This window comes from Ceratotherium simum, chromosome 4, assembly GCF_057802395.1.
Source record: "Ceratotherium simum simum isolate JZ-2026a chromosome 4, ASM5780239v1, whole genome shotgun sequence".
Lineage (NCBI taxonomy): Eukaryota > Metazoa > Chordata > Mammalia > Perissodactyla > Rhinocerotidae > Ceratotherium > Ceratotherium simum.
The window spans coordinates 1,211,859-1,226,405 of record NC_141903.1 but is presented as its reverse complement, the minus strand read 5'-3'; the positions used below and the strand labels follow the sequence as shown (position 1 = coordinate 1,226,405).

Here is a 14,547-nt window from a genome sequence, read left to right as displayed (position 1 = left end):
CTTGACCTCTCACTTTCACATTTGACTCACACCTCATCAGCAAATCCTATTGGCTTTACCTTCAAAATATGTCCATATCTGGCCACCTTTTACCCCCTCCCCTGTGGCCCAGCCTGCCTCTTCTCTCACCTGCCTCATGTCAGCAGCCTTCTTGCTAAGTGCCGTGGTGTGTGAGATTCAATGATTAACTGAGAGACAGCTCTAGACAGAGAGGCTGTACGTGTTCACGTTAAGAGATCTTGATGTAAACTGTGCTCTACATTGCTGTATTTTATTAATGTTCTAATCCAAAAAGGTAGATCATTATTAAAACAAGTAGAGTGTAACTGTCCACAAAAGCAGTAGGAGTAAATAAGTTTATTGAAAAGCTTTCTGTGTCACTAGGCTGCACTGATCTTAGTGTTGTACTTAGCCCCTCATGTCAGCCCATCCTGTGTGCTCGCAGAAGCCAGGAGAACGCACCCGTCTCCTGCTTGGGCTCCAAGAAGGAGCTCAGGGGTGGCTCTTCAGCAGGTGGAGCCTCTGACTGAACACTCCCGGCTCTGGGCTGGGCTGGGGAGCAAAATCCACAGGAACAGGAATAATGTAACCATTAGTTACTTCACCACTAAGTAAATATTGTGCTAATAGATTTCTTCCTTAGGATAAATTACAAAAGTAGAATTATTGAGGTAAAAGGTATCAAAGAGATCTTTCTAAAACTGACCATGTTACTCCCTAGATTAGTCTGGATTCTCCAGAGAAACCAATAGAAGTAAATGATAGATAGATGATAGATAGATAGATAGATAGATAGATAGATAGATAGATAGATAGATAGACAGATAGAGATTTATTATAAGAAATTGGCTCACATAATTATGGAGGATGAGAAGTCCCAAGATCTGCTCTGGAGACCCATGAGAACTAATGGCGCAAATTTGAATCCAGATGCAGGAGAGGAACAATGTCCTGGCTTTAAAATAGGCAGAGAGAGTGTGAATTCTCCCTTACTCCACTTTTTGTTCTTTTCAGGCCTCCAGCCAGTTCGATGGAGCCCACCCACGTTGAGGAGGGCACTCTGCTTTACTGAGTCCACTGATTCAAACGTTAATCTCACCAGAACCACCCTCATACAACACGCAGAACAACGTTGAACCAAATATCTGGGCACCCCGAGGCACCATCAAGTTGACACATAATATCCACCCCTAACACTCTTCAGTGGTCCCCCAGAGCCTTCAGGGTAAACTTCAAGCTCCTTGGTCTGCCCCATGGCATCTCTCACCGTCTGGCCTCTGCTGGTCTTTCCTGCCGTTGCTTTCTGCCTCTGACACGCAGGATTTCTGTCTCCTCCCTCTTTGTTGAGCTGTTCTCTGAGCTTGCGCACTTTGTGACCGTCTGTTGGTTAGCAGTGGGGTTCTAGCTTATGCCTCGGGTCTGTTCATTCCCAGTTGATCTTCCCACTGCTCTGCTCCTGCCTGGAGGCCCAGGGTGGGATCCAAAGAACATGGTGTCAGGCACCCACTCAGCCCTCAGGCCAGGGCCTGGCTGTGGCTGAGAGGCATCTCGTGCTTGCATTTCCAGGTCTCCCTATTGGATGCCTCCAGGCCCAGGGCCCCGACCTGAGCCCTGAGGGGTGCAGGTAAAGCTATTTCACTGAAGACACTGTGCAATGGGACCCGAGCCTCACAGCACGGGTGCCAGTGACAAAGGTGGCGTGATGGGGAGTGAGGCCTGCTCTCTTCTGCTGCTGCAGACGAGGCACAGCTGCCTGGCAGGGCCATGGAAGGGAGAGGGAGCTGGGGGTAGCGGGAGGGTTCGTTTTGAACGTGATGAGACACCACAGGGCACTCCTGAAACACCAGGGGACACTGGGGGCTCAGGGACCCACAGAAGAGGAGGGGCAGGAGCAGAGGACAGACCGGTGTCACTGTGTCTGTGCTTGCGGAAAGACCAGGCGGCCTGTGGGAGCCCCTCCTTGGCTCCTCCACACCCTCAGGAGCAGAGCTCTGGAGACCCTGGTGGGGCCAGGCCCTGTCCCCGTGAGCTGGGTGTCCTCGGGAAGTGGCTTTGCCTTCCTGAGCCTCCATTTCGTCACTTGCCCAGGGGATAGTGACAGCTCCTACCCGTGGGGTTTGTTGCGCTGTGTATAAAGTGCCAGGCCAGGAGGGAAGCATTTGCGTTCGGGTGACGTAGAGCTTCCAGCGAGGCACCCCCACGGCGGCTCTTGACTAAACTACCCGCCTCCTCCCCCTTGACCCGCAGATGGGGTATATTAGCGGGCAGTGAGAGACTGCGGAGGGCATGGTTGGGGGTGCTGTGGGCAGGGTGCCCCTCCCTGCAGAACCTCATATGAGCCCTGCAGCATGGGGGGACGCAGCGGTCTGATCCCTGCCTAAGAGATCTGGGCAAGGGCCACTCTGACGGCCGTCTGTCCAAGTTGTACAGGAAAGGGGGAGGGGGTCCGTGGTGTCCCTTAGGGTTATCTGGAGTCCTGCTCTGCAGGGGCCTGGATGTGGCCGGGTCACAGGATAAGTCGCTGGTCACAGAGAGATGCTGCCCAGGGAACCTCAGTGGGGGGGGGGGCTGGCAGCAGCGTGGCTCCAGTGATGCAGCCATGTGGGCGCGGGGATCAGAGGACTCGCAGACCACCCACGTGACAATGAAGTGATTCTGAACCCCAGCCAGGCCCAGGTCCTCCGAGGAAAAGCCCAGCCAGGAAAGGCTTCCTGTCCCCCACTCACACTGTTCCCTCTCTGGAGGGCTCGGGGTGGGGTGGGGGGAAGCGCTAGGAGAGACCACAGCCACACCCTCTCCCTGGCCTCCTAGGCACAGTGGGGCTGCTGGCTCTCCTAGAGCCTGGGGCCCACACGCCTGCCTCCTGGCTCAGCTGGGCAGCTTCAAACCTTGAGCTGCGTGTTGGGAGTCCGCGTCACCTGGCGCAGTGCCAGGCCTCACGGGCATCAGTCTTGGGCACCACCTGTGCTGCTGACACCTGTCCCACAGGCGTAGGCCCCGCCCTTCAGAGCCCCTGTGGGCCATCTGACTTGGCTGTAGGGACCGAGGCTAGGACAGCAGGAGGACAAAGGGACCTCTGCAGGGAAGGGCCACGTGTCTTGGATGTGGCTAAGGAACCGTCTGCGTGGCCGTGAGCTGAGCGCCATCCCTCTCTGGGCTCTGAGGTTGCATCTGGAGAAAGGGCACCACGATCTCCACCTAGGGGGCTGCTGGGTGGGTCCTCTGAGAGAAGGCCTCCTTTGGGCCGCACAGGGCCTGGCACCCAGCAGCTGCTCAGAGAGGTGGAGAGCGGGTTCAAGGGCCCCGTGGATGAACCTGAGACATAAACACACTCAGCCTGAGCCCCTCGGCCCTGCGTCCTCTGCGAGACTGGCCGTGGGCTGCCTCCTTCCCTCTTGCCCTGAGCCCTCTTCCAACTGGGAGTGAGCCCAGACCTCACTTTGCTATCCTCCCCTGACACCCATTCTGCACTGGGTCCCCGAGGGCAGGCAGGCTGGAAGGAGCAGGTGTAGAGGAGTGGGCTGCATGTTAGGAATCCTGCTCCAGAAGAGGCCTTGCACCTGAGGCTGCAGCTCTGACTAGATCGACAAGGAGGGGAACAGCATGCCAGGTGGTGGGAATGGCATGTGCAAGGCCACAGAAACAGGAAACAGTGTTTCCTTTGCACTGGGGCCGTAGGGCCTCTCAGCAGCAGGGTCAGCCCTGCCCTATTGGCACTGACAAGCTTAACCTGCCTCCTAGAGTTTCACTTGTCGGTCTGTACTGCTTTCTCCAACATCCTTTCCTCACATGTCTCCCAGCCTGGGACGAGGCTGCTGCAATCTCCTGGCAGAAAATAGGGAGGGCTGAGCTGGGCCTTGGCTGTGGGGGGCATGGCTGTGAGGAGGCATTTGAGGGCTGGTCCTGGAGAAAGCTAGGAGCCTGGGCCTGGGTGAGGGATGGCCTGAGGAGGGGAGGGCACCGTGGCCAGCTGCCCCCAGGCCCCTTGGCCTCACCTGCTGTCTCCCCGAGTTCAGCATACTGGGGTTTCCTCACAAGCCCCTGCACAGAGTTGCTCAGGAGTAAGGAGATGGAGCCAGGTGACTGGCAAGGCCTGGGCCCTCGGGTGAGCCCCTCCAGAGTGTCCTCTGTCCCCAAGGCCGGGTAGGAGATAACCTCCTCTGTGAGAGCTGGGCCCCAAGCAGGCCTCCCAGAGCTCCCTGGGCATCAGCCCTGGACCTGCCATCACACGTCTCCAAGGCTGGCCTAACTCCCTCGCACCACTTGCCCCCTGCTCCTGACAGGCAGCGCTCAGCATGACTGGGAGGCAGAGGGTCCTGTCTGATGCCGCCCCAGGGGATGCCAGGCACCAAGGGAGCGTGTTGGGTAGGGATGAGTGGATAAGAGATGCTTCTAGCCAGCTCCTGGGACCTCCCAGGATTCCTCGGCTTGACCTGAGGGCCAACTGGGCCCTGCTGGGAGCTGGGTGTAGTGTGAGGCGGGGTGGGAGCCTGGACTCAGTGGAAGCCTGGTCCTCCCTCTGCCACCTGCTCCCTGCACTACTCACCCTGTCTCTCTGGGGTCTCAGATGGAAAGGGGGTGTGCCGGTTGGGGCTCAACCCTAGCATGCAGTGTTCCCACACCTCTGCCAGGCTGCCGGGCTCTTCTGGGGCCATGCTGAGGTCTGGGTTCACCAGGCAGAACTCCCCGAGTCAGGGGAGGCACCTGAGATGCTGGGTGCTCTGTCCCGAAGCCATGCTGCCAGGACAGCTGAGTCTGGTACCGAGTGGGCCCCAGCACAAGGGGCCTGATGTGGCCAGGAGCCAGCCAGCGTGGGTGGGTATACCCTGACACAGCGCCTCTGCCCAGCAGGCCCTGACCTGCATCACACTTGACCCTCCTGATTTCCTGGCTGGGTGACCTGGTCACAGGCCAGGTGGGGGCTCAGTGGCTCCATGACCCACTGCTTCCTGGCAGAGAAACTTGACTCGGTGTTTGAGGGGCTGGGGGGCCCATGGGAGGAGCCTCACGGTGGGCCAAGTTGCATCGTCAGCTTCATCACCCCCACCCCCGATAAGAGAGGCGTCTGGCTGCAGAGGGCTGTCAGTATCCATTCACCAGGCCCTGTCAGCACAGCATGGAGAGGGAACGGCCACCATGGCCCCTCCTGACCCGTGGAGAAAACTGAGCTGGGAAACTGCCTGCATCCTGGCAGAAGCTCATCTCAGGCCCACGGGTGAGAGACATGGTGTGGATGTACCGATATGCGTTGATACCAGCTCTAAAGTTTACAGCGTACTGTACACGTTGTCAGCTCTGTGACTCAAATTTGTCCTGTGACCTGCATCACAGCTGTCACCAGAAAGCCATCCCCTTATACCAGCAGGATCCAGAAAGGGAGTGCACAGGCTGCAGAAAGCAGCCATCGAGAGGGGTAGGGTAGGGTCCATCACAGAAGGACAGGGGACACTGAGGGCTCTGGCCCCTCTCACATCATCATGAGCCCTGCTGGAGATGTGGAGGCTCCCAGGCCACCCGGAGACAGACTGGGTGTCGGCCTCCGTGGCACACGTCACCCAGTGAGATCAAGACTGCAGCCGTCTGACCCTTTGAGGACGTGCTGTGTCCTTGCTATGTCCTTGCCGAGGATGGACAAACTCACCAGCAATGTGACCCCTGCCATCCTGAAGGCAGGGTCCCCGAGGCACGTGCCACCTGCGTGTCTGGAGGCCCAGGCCCTGCCAGGGCTGAGGTTCCACAAAAGGTGGAAAAAGGTCTCCTGTGCCATGTGGTCACTGTGGTGGCGCCAGGCCATGGGGTCACAGTTTGCAAAGCAGTGAGATGCCAACACCTCCGCCTCCCGCTGGGCTGGCTGAGGCGGGCTGCAGAAGCCTTCTGCTGACTTCCTCCTCCTCCTCCTCCTGCAGCTCAGCACTTCTCACGTCTTCCCCAAAATAGAAGACCTGTGGATTTAAATGTGCTGAGGGCGGTGAGAGCCTGATGCCCGGCCGGGCAAGGCTACACTTCCCTCCAGCAGCGGCCTCCCGCCCCAGAGGGACGCCGCAATCCTCTGGGCTCAGTACTCAGAGCCTGCCGCTGCGGATCATTTCCCACCTCTGCTCGGCTGGGTTCACAGGCTGAACAAGCAGGAGATGGTGTGCGTCTCACCTTAAGGTGTGAGAATATGGACCAGAGGTTCCTGGCCCTGGGACACATCTTGACTGCCCACAGGGACAGCCTCCAGCCGTAATCCTAGCCTCCTCTCCTACTCCAGCCCTTGAGTTCTGCCCCCACCCCTAAGACCCTGGCCTGACCTACCCCCTCCCCATGAGATGGCGGGGCTCTCCGGAGGCTGAGATGCAGGTAGTGAAGCCCCTGGGCCCCGTCCTGGCCCCAAGCACCCTCAGCCCTGCTTGGTACACAGACTCACCTCAGAGACTTCCACCTCTCTTTTTCTGTTTGGTTCTCTGGGCTCTCACTTTCATAAGAAGCCAAATAAAGACCTAGTCAGAAAATGAAATTACACAATTATGGTTGATGATGATAACCTGTTCCACACCCAGAGTCTGACCTGCTTTAAGTTTTTACATCAATCTTGTCATTGAGAGGTAATTGTAGATTCACATGCAGGTGTAAGAAACAATACAGAGTGACCTGTGTACCCCTTACTCACTTTCTTCCAACGGCAACCACTAGCAAAACGACAGGACAGGCTCAGCACCAGGATATGACACCGATACAGTCAAGATGCAGAACATCCCATCACCACGAGGATCCCTCATGGAGCCCTTTTATAGCCGCACCACCTTCCTCCCAACTTCATCCCTTGCTTGTCCCCCGGCAACCACTAATCAGTTCTCCATGTCTACATTGTCATTTCAACAGTTTGTAACCTTTTGGGATTGGCTCTTTACACTCAGTGTAATTCTCTGGAGATTCATCCATGCTATAGGGTGTGTCAATACTTCATTCCTTTTTGCTGCTGAATAATGTTCCATGGTATGGACATACCACAGTGTGTTTAACCCTTCACCCACTGAACGACATCTAGGTTGTTTCCAGTGTTTAGCTATAACACATTAAGCTGCTATCAACATTCGTGTATGGGTTTCTGTGTGAACATGAGTATTCATTTCTCTGGAATAAATAAATGCCCAAGAGCGCAATTGCTGAGTCATATAGTAGCTGCATACTTACTTCTATAAGAAGTTCTAAGGGCCGGCCCTGTGGCTTAGCGGTTAAGTGCGTGCTCTCTGATGCTGGTGGCCCGGGTTCGGATCCTGGGTGCACACCGACGCACCGCTTCTCCGGCCATGCTGAGGCCGTGTCCCACATACAGCAACTAGAAGGCTGTGCAACTATGACATACAACTATCTACTAGGGCTTTGGGGGGAAAATAAATAAATAAATCTTTATAAGAAGTTCTACAACCCAAAGATTTTCTCTTGCTTTTTTTCCCTAAAGTTTTATAGTTTCACGTTCGAGTCTGTAATCCATTTTGTGTTAATTTTTGTATAAGTGTAAGACTTAGGTTGAGGTTCATTTTTTGGTTTATGGATGTCCAAATGCCCCAGCACCATTTGTTACAAAGGCTATCACTCCTCCACTGAATTGCTTTTGCACCTTTGTCAAAAACCATTGGGCATATTTGTGTAGGTCTACTTCTGGGTTCCCTATTCTGTCTCATTGATCCATGTGTCTGTCCCGCCAAGACCACCTCTCTTGATTACTGTAGCTATCAGCTTTCATATTGAGTAGAGTGGGTCCTCCCCATTTATTCTTGTTTTTCAAAATTGTTTCAGCTATTCTAGCTCCTTTGTCTTTCCATATAAATTTTAGAATAATCTTGTTTATTTCTACAAAAAAATCTTGCTGGAATTTTGATAAGAAGTGCATTAAACCTGTACTCGAACTTGGGGAGGAGAACTGATATCTTTGCTATGTGGCATTTTCCAATTCATGGATGTCACGTCTATCCATTTGTTTAGATCTTCTTTGATTTTTTTATCAGCATTGTGTAGTTTTTAGCATATAAATTTCATCCATGTTTTGCTGGATTTACACCTGAGCATTTCATTTTTTGAGCAATTATAAACGGTATTATATTGTCCACATATGCCTTGTTAGCACATAGAAATACAATAGATTTTTGCATGTTTATCTTGTATCCTGCGACTTTTGCTGAACTCAGGAGTTTTCGTAGATTTGGGGGGATTTTTTTACATCTTCTGCGAATAGGGACAGTGTTAATTCTTCCTTTCTGATCTGTATGTCTTTATTTCCTTTTCTTGCCTTTTGCATGGACTAGATCTTCCATTACTAAGTTGCATAAGAGTGGCGAGAGTAGATACCTTGCCTTGTAACCCATCTTAGTGAGAAAACAGTCAGTCTTTCACCATTAAATATAATGTTAGCTGAAGGATTTTTGTAGATGCAATTTATCAAGTGGATAAATTACTTCTATTTTTATTTTTTTCTGAGACTTTTCCCCATGCGTGCGTGTTGAAATTTGTCAAATGCTTTATCTACATCAACTGATATAATGAAGTGATTTTTCTCCTTTAACCTGTTAATATGGTGGATTACATTGACTGATTTTCAAATATTGACCAGCCCCTTGCATCTCTGGAATAAACCCACTTGGTCATGATACATAATTATTTTTATATATTGTTGGATTCTATATGCTAATATTTTGTTAAAGACTTTTTGCATCTATGTTCATGAGGGATATTGATCTGTATTTCTTTTATTATCCTGTCTTTGTATAGTTTTGGTATCAGGGTAACACTGGCTTCACAAAATGAAGTGGGAAGTTCCCTCCTCTTCTATTTTTTGAAAGAGATTGTGCAGAATTGGTATTAATTCTTCTTTAAATGTTTAATGGAATTCTCTAGTGTAACCATCTGGGCTTAGAGATTTCATTTTTGGGTATTTTTAATAGTTAGTTTCCTTAATAGTTATAGGGCTATTCAGATTATCTATTTTATGTTGACTTATGGTAGTTTGTGTTCTTTGAGGAATTGGTCCATTTTGTCTAACTTGTCAAATTTATGTGCATAAAGTTGTTCATAGTATTTCCTTATTAGCCTTTTGATATTGGCAGAGTCTGTAGTAACATCCTTTGTTTCATTCCTGATATTGATAATTTCTCTCTTTTCTCTCTTTTTCTTTGTCAAGAGGTTCTTTGCTAGAGGACGGCAATTTTATTGTTCTTTCCAAAGAACCAGCTTTTTGTTTAATTGATTTTCTTTATCGTTGTTCTGTTTCCCATTTCATTGATTTCTACTCTCCTGTGCTCTTCCTTCCTTCCTTCTGCTGGCTTTGGGTTTGTTTTGTTCCTCTTTTTCTAGGTTCTGGAGGTGTAAACTTAGATGACTAATGTGAGAACTTTCCTTTTTTCTTTTTTTTTTTTCTTTTGTGAGGAAGATCAGCCCTGAGCTAACATCCATGCCAATCCTCCTCTTTTTGCTGAGGAAGACTGGCCCTGTGCTAACATCCATGCCCATCTTCCTCTACTTTATATGGGACACCGCCACAGCATGGCTTGACAAGCGGTGCGTTGGTGCGTGCCCAGGATCCAAACCCCAGGCCACTGCAGCGGAGCGTGTGCACTTAACCGCTATGCCACCGGGCCGGCCCCTGAACTTTCCTTTTTTCTAATGTCTGCATTCAGTGCTGTAAAAGTCTTTCAGCCTTGCTTTAGCTGCATCCCACAGATTTTGACTGCATTATCATTTACTTTAATCATTTTTTGATTTCCTTTGAGACTTCTTCTTTGACTGATGGATTATTTAGAAAGGTGTTGTTTAGATTCTAAGTGTTTGGAGATTTTCCTGTTGTCATGTTACTGATTTCTAGTTTGATGCCATTGTGATCAGAAAACACACTCCGTATGATTTCACTTTGTTGCAGTTTGTTTTATGTGGCTCAGGATATGGCCTATCTTGGTATATGTTCTGCGGGCAATTGAAAAAATGAGTATTCTGTAAATGTGTGGTGGTATGGAGTGTCCTATAAATGTTGATCAGATTCTTTTGTTTGATGGTATTGGTGAGTTCTTCTATGTCTTTGCTGATTTTCTGTCTAGTTGTACTATCAGTTGTTGAGAGGGGGCACTGAAGTCTCCAACTATAATTGTGGATCTGTTTATATCTCCTTCAGTTCTATCAGTTTTTTGCTTCATAAATGTTGCAACTCTGTTGTTTGGTGGATACACATTTAGGATTGCTATGTCTTCTTGGGAGATTGACCCCTTTATTACTATATAATGTCCCTCTCGTCTCTGGAAATTTTCTTCCCTCTGAAATTAATATCACAATTCCTGCTTTCCTTTGATTAATATTTCCCCATCCTTTTACTTTATAACCTGTCTATATTATGATATTTGAAATGAGTTTCTTGTAGACAGCATATTGTTGGGTCATATCTTTAATTTACTCTGCCAATCTCTGTCTTTTACTTGGTGTATTAGACCATTTACATTTAATATGATTATTGATATGTTGGGCTTAAGTCTGACATTTTATTAATTTTTTTTTTGTTTTCTGTGTGTTCTTTCTGTTTTGTTTTTCTGCTTTATTTTTCCTCCTGGGGGTTACCTGAACAGCTTTTAGAATTCCATTTTGATTTATCTATAGTAAACGCCTGGAGGATATTTTCACTGGATATAGAATTCTGGGTTGATAGTTATTTTATTTCAGCAGTTGAAAAATGTGCCATTGCCTTCTGGCCACCATGGTTTCTGATGAGAAATCTGATGTCATTTGAATTGTTTTCCCCTATAGGTAAAGTGTCATTTTTCTCTCAGTGCTTTTAAGATTTGTTTCCTTTACTTTGGTTTTCAGAAGTTTGACTATGATGTGTCTTGGTATGTGTTTCTTTGGGTTTATTCTGTTTGGGATTCACTCAGCTTCTTGAATCTGCAGGATTATGTCTTTTCCAAATCTGGGAACTTGCCAGCCATTACTTCTTCTATTACTTTTTCAACCCTGCCTTCTTTGTCCCCTTCCTTCCCAGACTCTGATGACATGGGTGTTAGATCTTTTTTCTTTTTTTTTTTTTGGTGAGGAAGATTCGCCCTGGGCTAACATCTGTGTCCATCTTCCTCTACTTTATATGGGATGCCGCCACAGCATGGCTTGACAAGTGGTGTGTCAGTGTGCACCTGGGATCCAAACCTATGAACCCCGGGCTGCTGCAGCGGAGCACGTGCACTTAACCGCTGCACCACCAGGCCAGCCCCTAGATCGTTTGTTATAGTCCCGCAGGTCCCTGAGGCTCTGTTGTTCAGACTGCATGGTTTCTGTTGTTCTGTCTTCCAGCTCACTGATTATTTCCTCTGTCCTCTCCATTCTGCTGCTGAGCCCATCTACTCAGTTTTTATTTCAGTTATTGTGTTTTCAGTTTTAAAATTTCCATTTGGCTCTTCCTTATGTCTTCTGTTTCTTTGCTGAGACTTTCTATATTTTTATTTGTTTTAAAGAGCCTCAAGGATGACTGGATTGCCAGGAGGGCCCTGCCAGGGGAGGCCTGGAGCTGAGGGCAGGGTAGGACTTCTGTCAGAGGCTGTGAGGCAGTCAGGGCTCAATACATCTTAGGTCCCTTCTCTTGCTTTTCTCCACTTTTTTGGGGTGGGGGGAGGGACAAGAGGAAGAGAGGGTCAAAATGGGAGGTGCTCCTCTCTAAGGGTGCTCCAGAAGGGCTGGGCTTTTATCTGTATGTTCACAGCTGAATTGCTGACTGGCACACAGCAGGCTCTCTAGAAATACTGAGACTGAAGGAGTGAATGAAATGCCCCTCCCTTTCTTCCCTCCCTGCCCTTAAACTCCCCCTGATCCCTCCTACTGTGCCTTTAACACATCTTATTGCCCAAGTTCCATGAAGAAGGCATTGGCTAATGACAATAATCATCATAATAACCAGTGTAGGAGGCTGAATACTAGCCCTCAGAGAATCCCAGTCCTGTCAGTATGTTACCACCAATGGCCAAAAGGGATTTTGCAGATGTGATTAAGTTAAGAATTTGGAGATGGGTAGATTATCCTGAATTATCCAGGTGGGCCTTAAATGCAGTCATAAGTGTCCTTCTAAGAGGGAGACAGAGGGAAACTTAACTACAGGAGAGAGAAGATGATATGATGGTGGAAGCAGACGTTGGAGTGATGTGATCTGAAGATGGAGGGAGGGGCCATAAGCCAAGGAATACAGGCAGCCACTAGATGTCATAAAGGGCCAGGAAGTGGATTGTCCCCTCAGAGTCTCCAGAAATAACCAGCTCTAACACCTTGACTTTAGCCCAGTGGAATTGATTTCAGACTTCTAATCTCCATAACTGTAAGAGGATAAATTTGTGTTGTTTTGAGCCACCAAGTTTGCAGTGATTTGTTTCAGCACTAATAGGAAACAAATACAACTAGTATCGATGGAGTGTAGTTCTATGGGCTTTGCCTGTGCCAACTCAAGTAATTCTCATTGCGGCCCTGGGAAGTATATTCTCTTCTCACTTCATAAATGCAGCAGGGGAGGCTCAGAGAGGGTGAGGAATCTACCCAGGGTCACACAGCTCACTGGGGTGGGAGCAGCCCAGGCTGGTTGATGGAGATATCAGACTGCTGAGCTTCTTGTGTTGGGGGAGGGACTCCAGTTATGGGTGAGACCCCCACCAAAAAGTTACTGGCTCCAAAATAAAAAGTAAAATGGCAAAGTTGAAAGTATTAATAATTCAAAAACAAAATCATTTAAAAAATCCTTCCCCTTAATTTTTTGTTTTTGGCAGAACATGTTCTCCTGATCATGGGTGTGGGTCCCTTTGTAAAATGCTTGCTGTGACGAGGAGCCAGGCCTCTGGTGTGCTGAACAGGGCCTCTCAGGGTGGTTCAAGAGTGTCCTGGATCCAGAAAGCAGCTAACCGTGGGGCCACACTGCCCCCACAGGGACGATCAACTCAGGCCTAGACAACCACTTGCTTCTCCAGCACTTCCTCTTACTTGAGGAGGGGGATCCTAGAGGACACACACTTAGCAAATTCACAAGCAAATTTGTTGTATCTGACAAATGATCAAGTGGGAATGCTGATTTACTGGAGGGGACAGACATTAATGGCTCTCTGGAGAAAGGATATCTCATCTCATGCTGGTGTGTATCACACGCACGTGCACACATTCACACACGCACGCATGTGCACACACACATCAGCTGTGGAAATACCCAGGAGCCCAGTGCTCTGCATCCCCACATGAGCCCTGGGAGGGCAGTTCTTATCATCACCCCTACTTTACTGATGAGGAAAGTGGGGTCAGACAGATGGATGGTTCAGATTTAAGATGCCCAAGAGTGTCCAAACTACGTCTAGGGGGAAGCCTGGCCCTGGGGTCCCAAACCACAGCTCCTCAGGCCCCGTCCTGTGCTCCAAGGGTGGCAACCATCCAGCTGGGGGATGCAGCCTTCTCTGCTCCCTCCCAGAGCCAGCAAATGTGGGTATGGTGCGTCCTGCTCAGAGCAGGGGCCCTGAATGGCGATGTGACTATGAGACCACCCAAGAGTCCCATCACTGGGGGTCAGGGAGGCCGTGGGACCACCTTACCATCCTCGCTGAAGATGGGGGCGGTGTGCAGGTAGTGGGTGATGCTGGGGTCTTGCTGGAAGGGACACTCCACTTGTTTCCATGTGATGAACTCTCCAACTTGCTTGGCCAGCTCCAGAAATTTCTGCCAGGGTCGTAGAGACACAAAATGGGTGCCCCCGCAGTGCCTGGAGGTCACCTGTGAGAGTGGGGCCAGCCCTGGCCAGGCTCTCTCACCACTCCCAGTGAGGCCCACCTATGGGGCAGGCCAGGTGGAACATTGGGCAGTAAATGACAACATCATCCACCGGGAAACCCAGGTGTTTGTCACATCTCCTCATTCCCTCTGAGGAATCTGTTGTGCCTAACACCTCGGGCTCACCAGCTGCTCGCATCATGGGGAGAGAGCAGCTCGGGCTGGGCCATCAGCTGGCAGTGCATCTAGAGGGGACTATTACTTTAGTTCCATTCTATTTATTTTTGTGGTCATCCCCACTTATGGCAAGTGATATATCCCTACTTATGACACGTTTGTTTATTTAGAGAATGTTGCAAAAAAATGTTTAAAAATGTATTTAAATAAAACTTATGTAAATTCATTTAAGCAGAATTTTATTTAAGTAAAATTTAAATTAAAAAAGAAAAACTGTGCGGGGCTGGCCTGGTGGCATAGCTGTTAAGTGCACTAGCTCCGCTGCGGCAGCCTGGGTTTGGATCCCGGGCGCGCACCGATGCACTGCTTGTCAAGCCATGCTGTGGCGGCGTCCCATATAAAGTAGAGGAAGATGGGCATGGATGTTATCCCAGGGCCAGTCTTCCTCAGCAAAAAGAGGAGGATTGGCAGATGTTAGCTCAGGGCTGATCTTCCTCACACACACAAAAAAGAAAAACTGTGCTAACTTAAAGAAGGATTTTTTTTCCCCCTGAGGAAGATTGGCCCTGAGCTAACATCTGTGCCAGTCTTCCTCTATTTTGTATGTGGGTCGCCACCCCAGCATGGCTG

At 49.5% G+C, this 14,547-nt stretch overlaps 1 protein-coding gene across 1 annotated transcript in view; it reads right to left on the bottom strand.

The window, feature by feature from the left end:
• Positions 1 to 5,917: 5,917 nt before the first annotated feature.
• The window catches only part of RASGEF1C (RasGEF domain family member 1C), an 87,165-nt gene continuing 78,535 nt past the window's right edge, over positions 5,918 to 14,547 (bottom strand). The window contains exons 13-15 of the mRNA XM_087429192.1: positions 13,566 to 13,689; positions 6,410 to 6,482; positions 5,918 to 5,942 (exon numbers count right to left, since the gene is read on the bottom strand). Of these exons, the coding sequence (XP_087285318.1) occupies positions 5,918 to 5,942; positions 6,410 to 6,482; positions 13,566 to 13,689 (222 nt within the window). The remainder of the gene's footprint in view (positions 5,943 to 6,409; positions 6,483 to 13,565; positions 13,690 to 14,547) is intronic.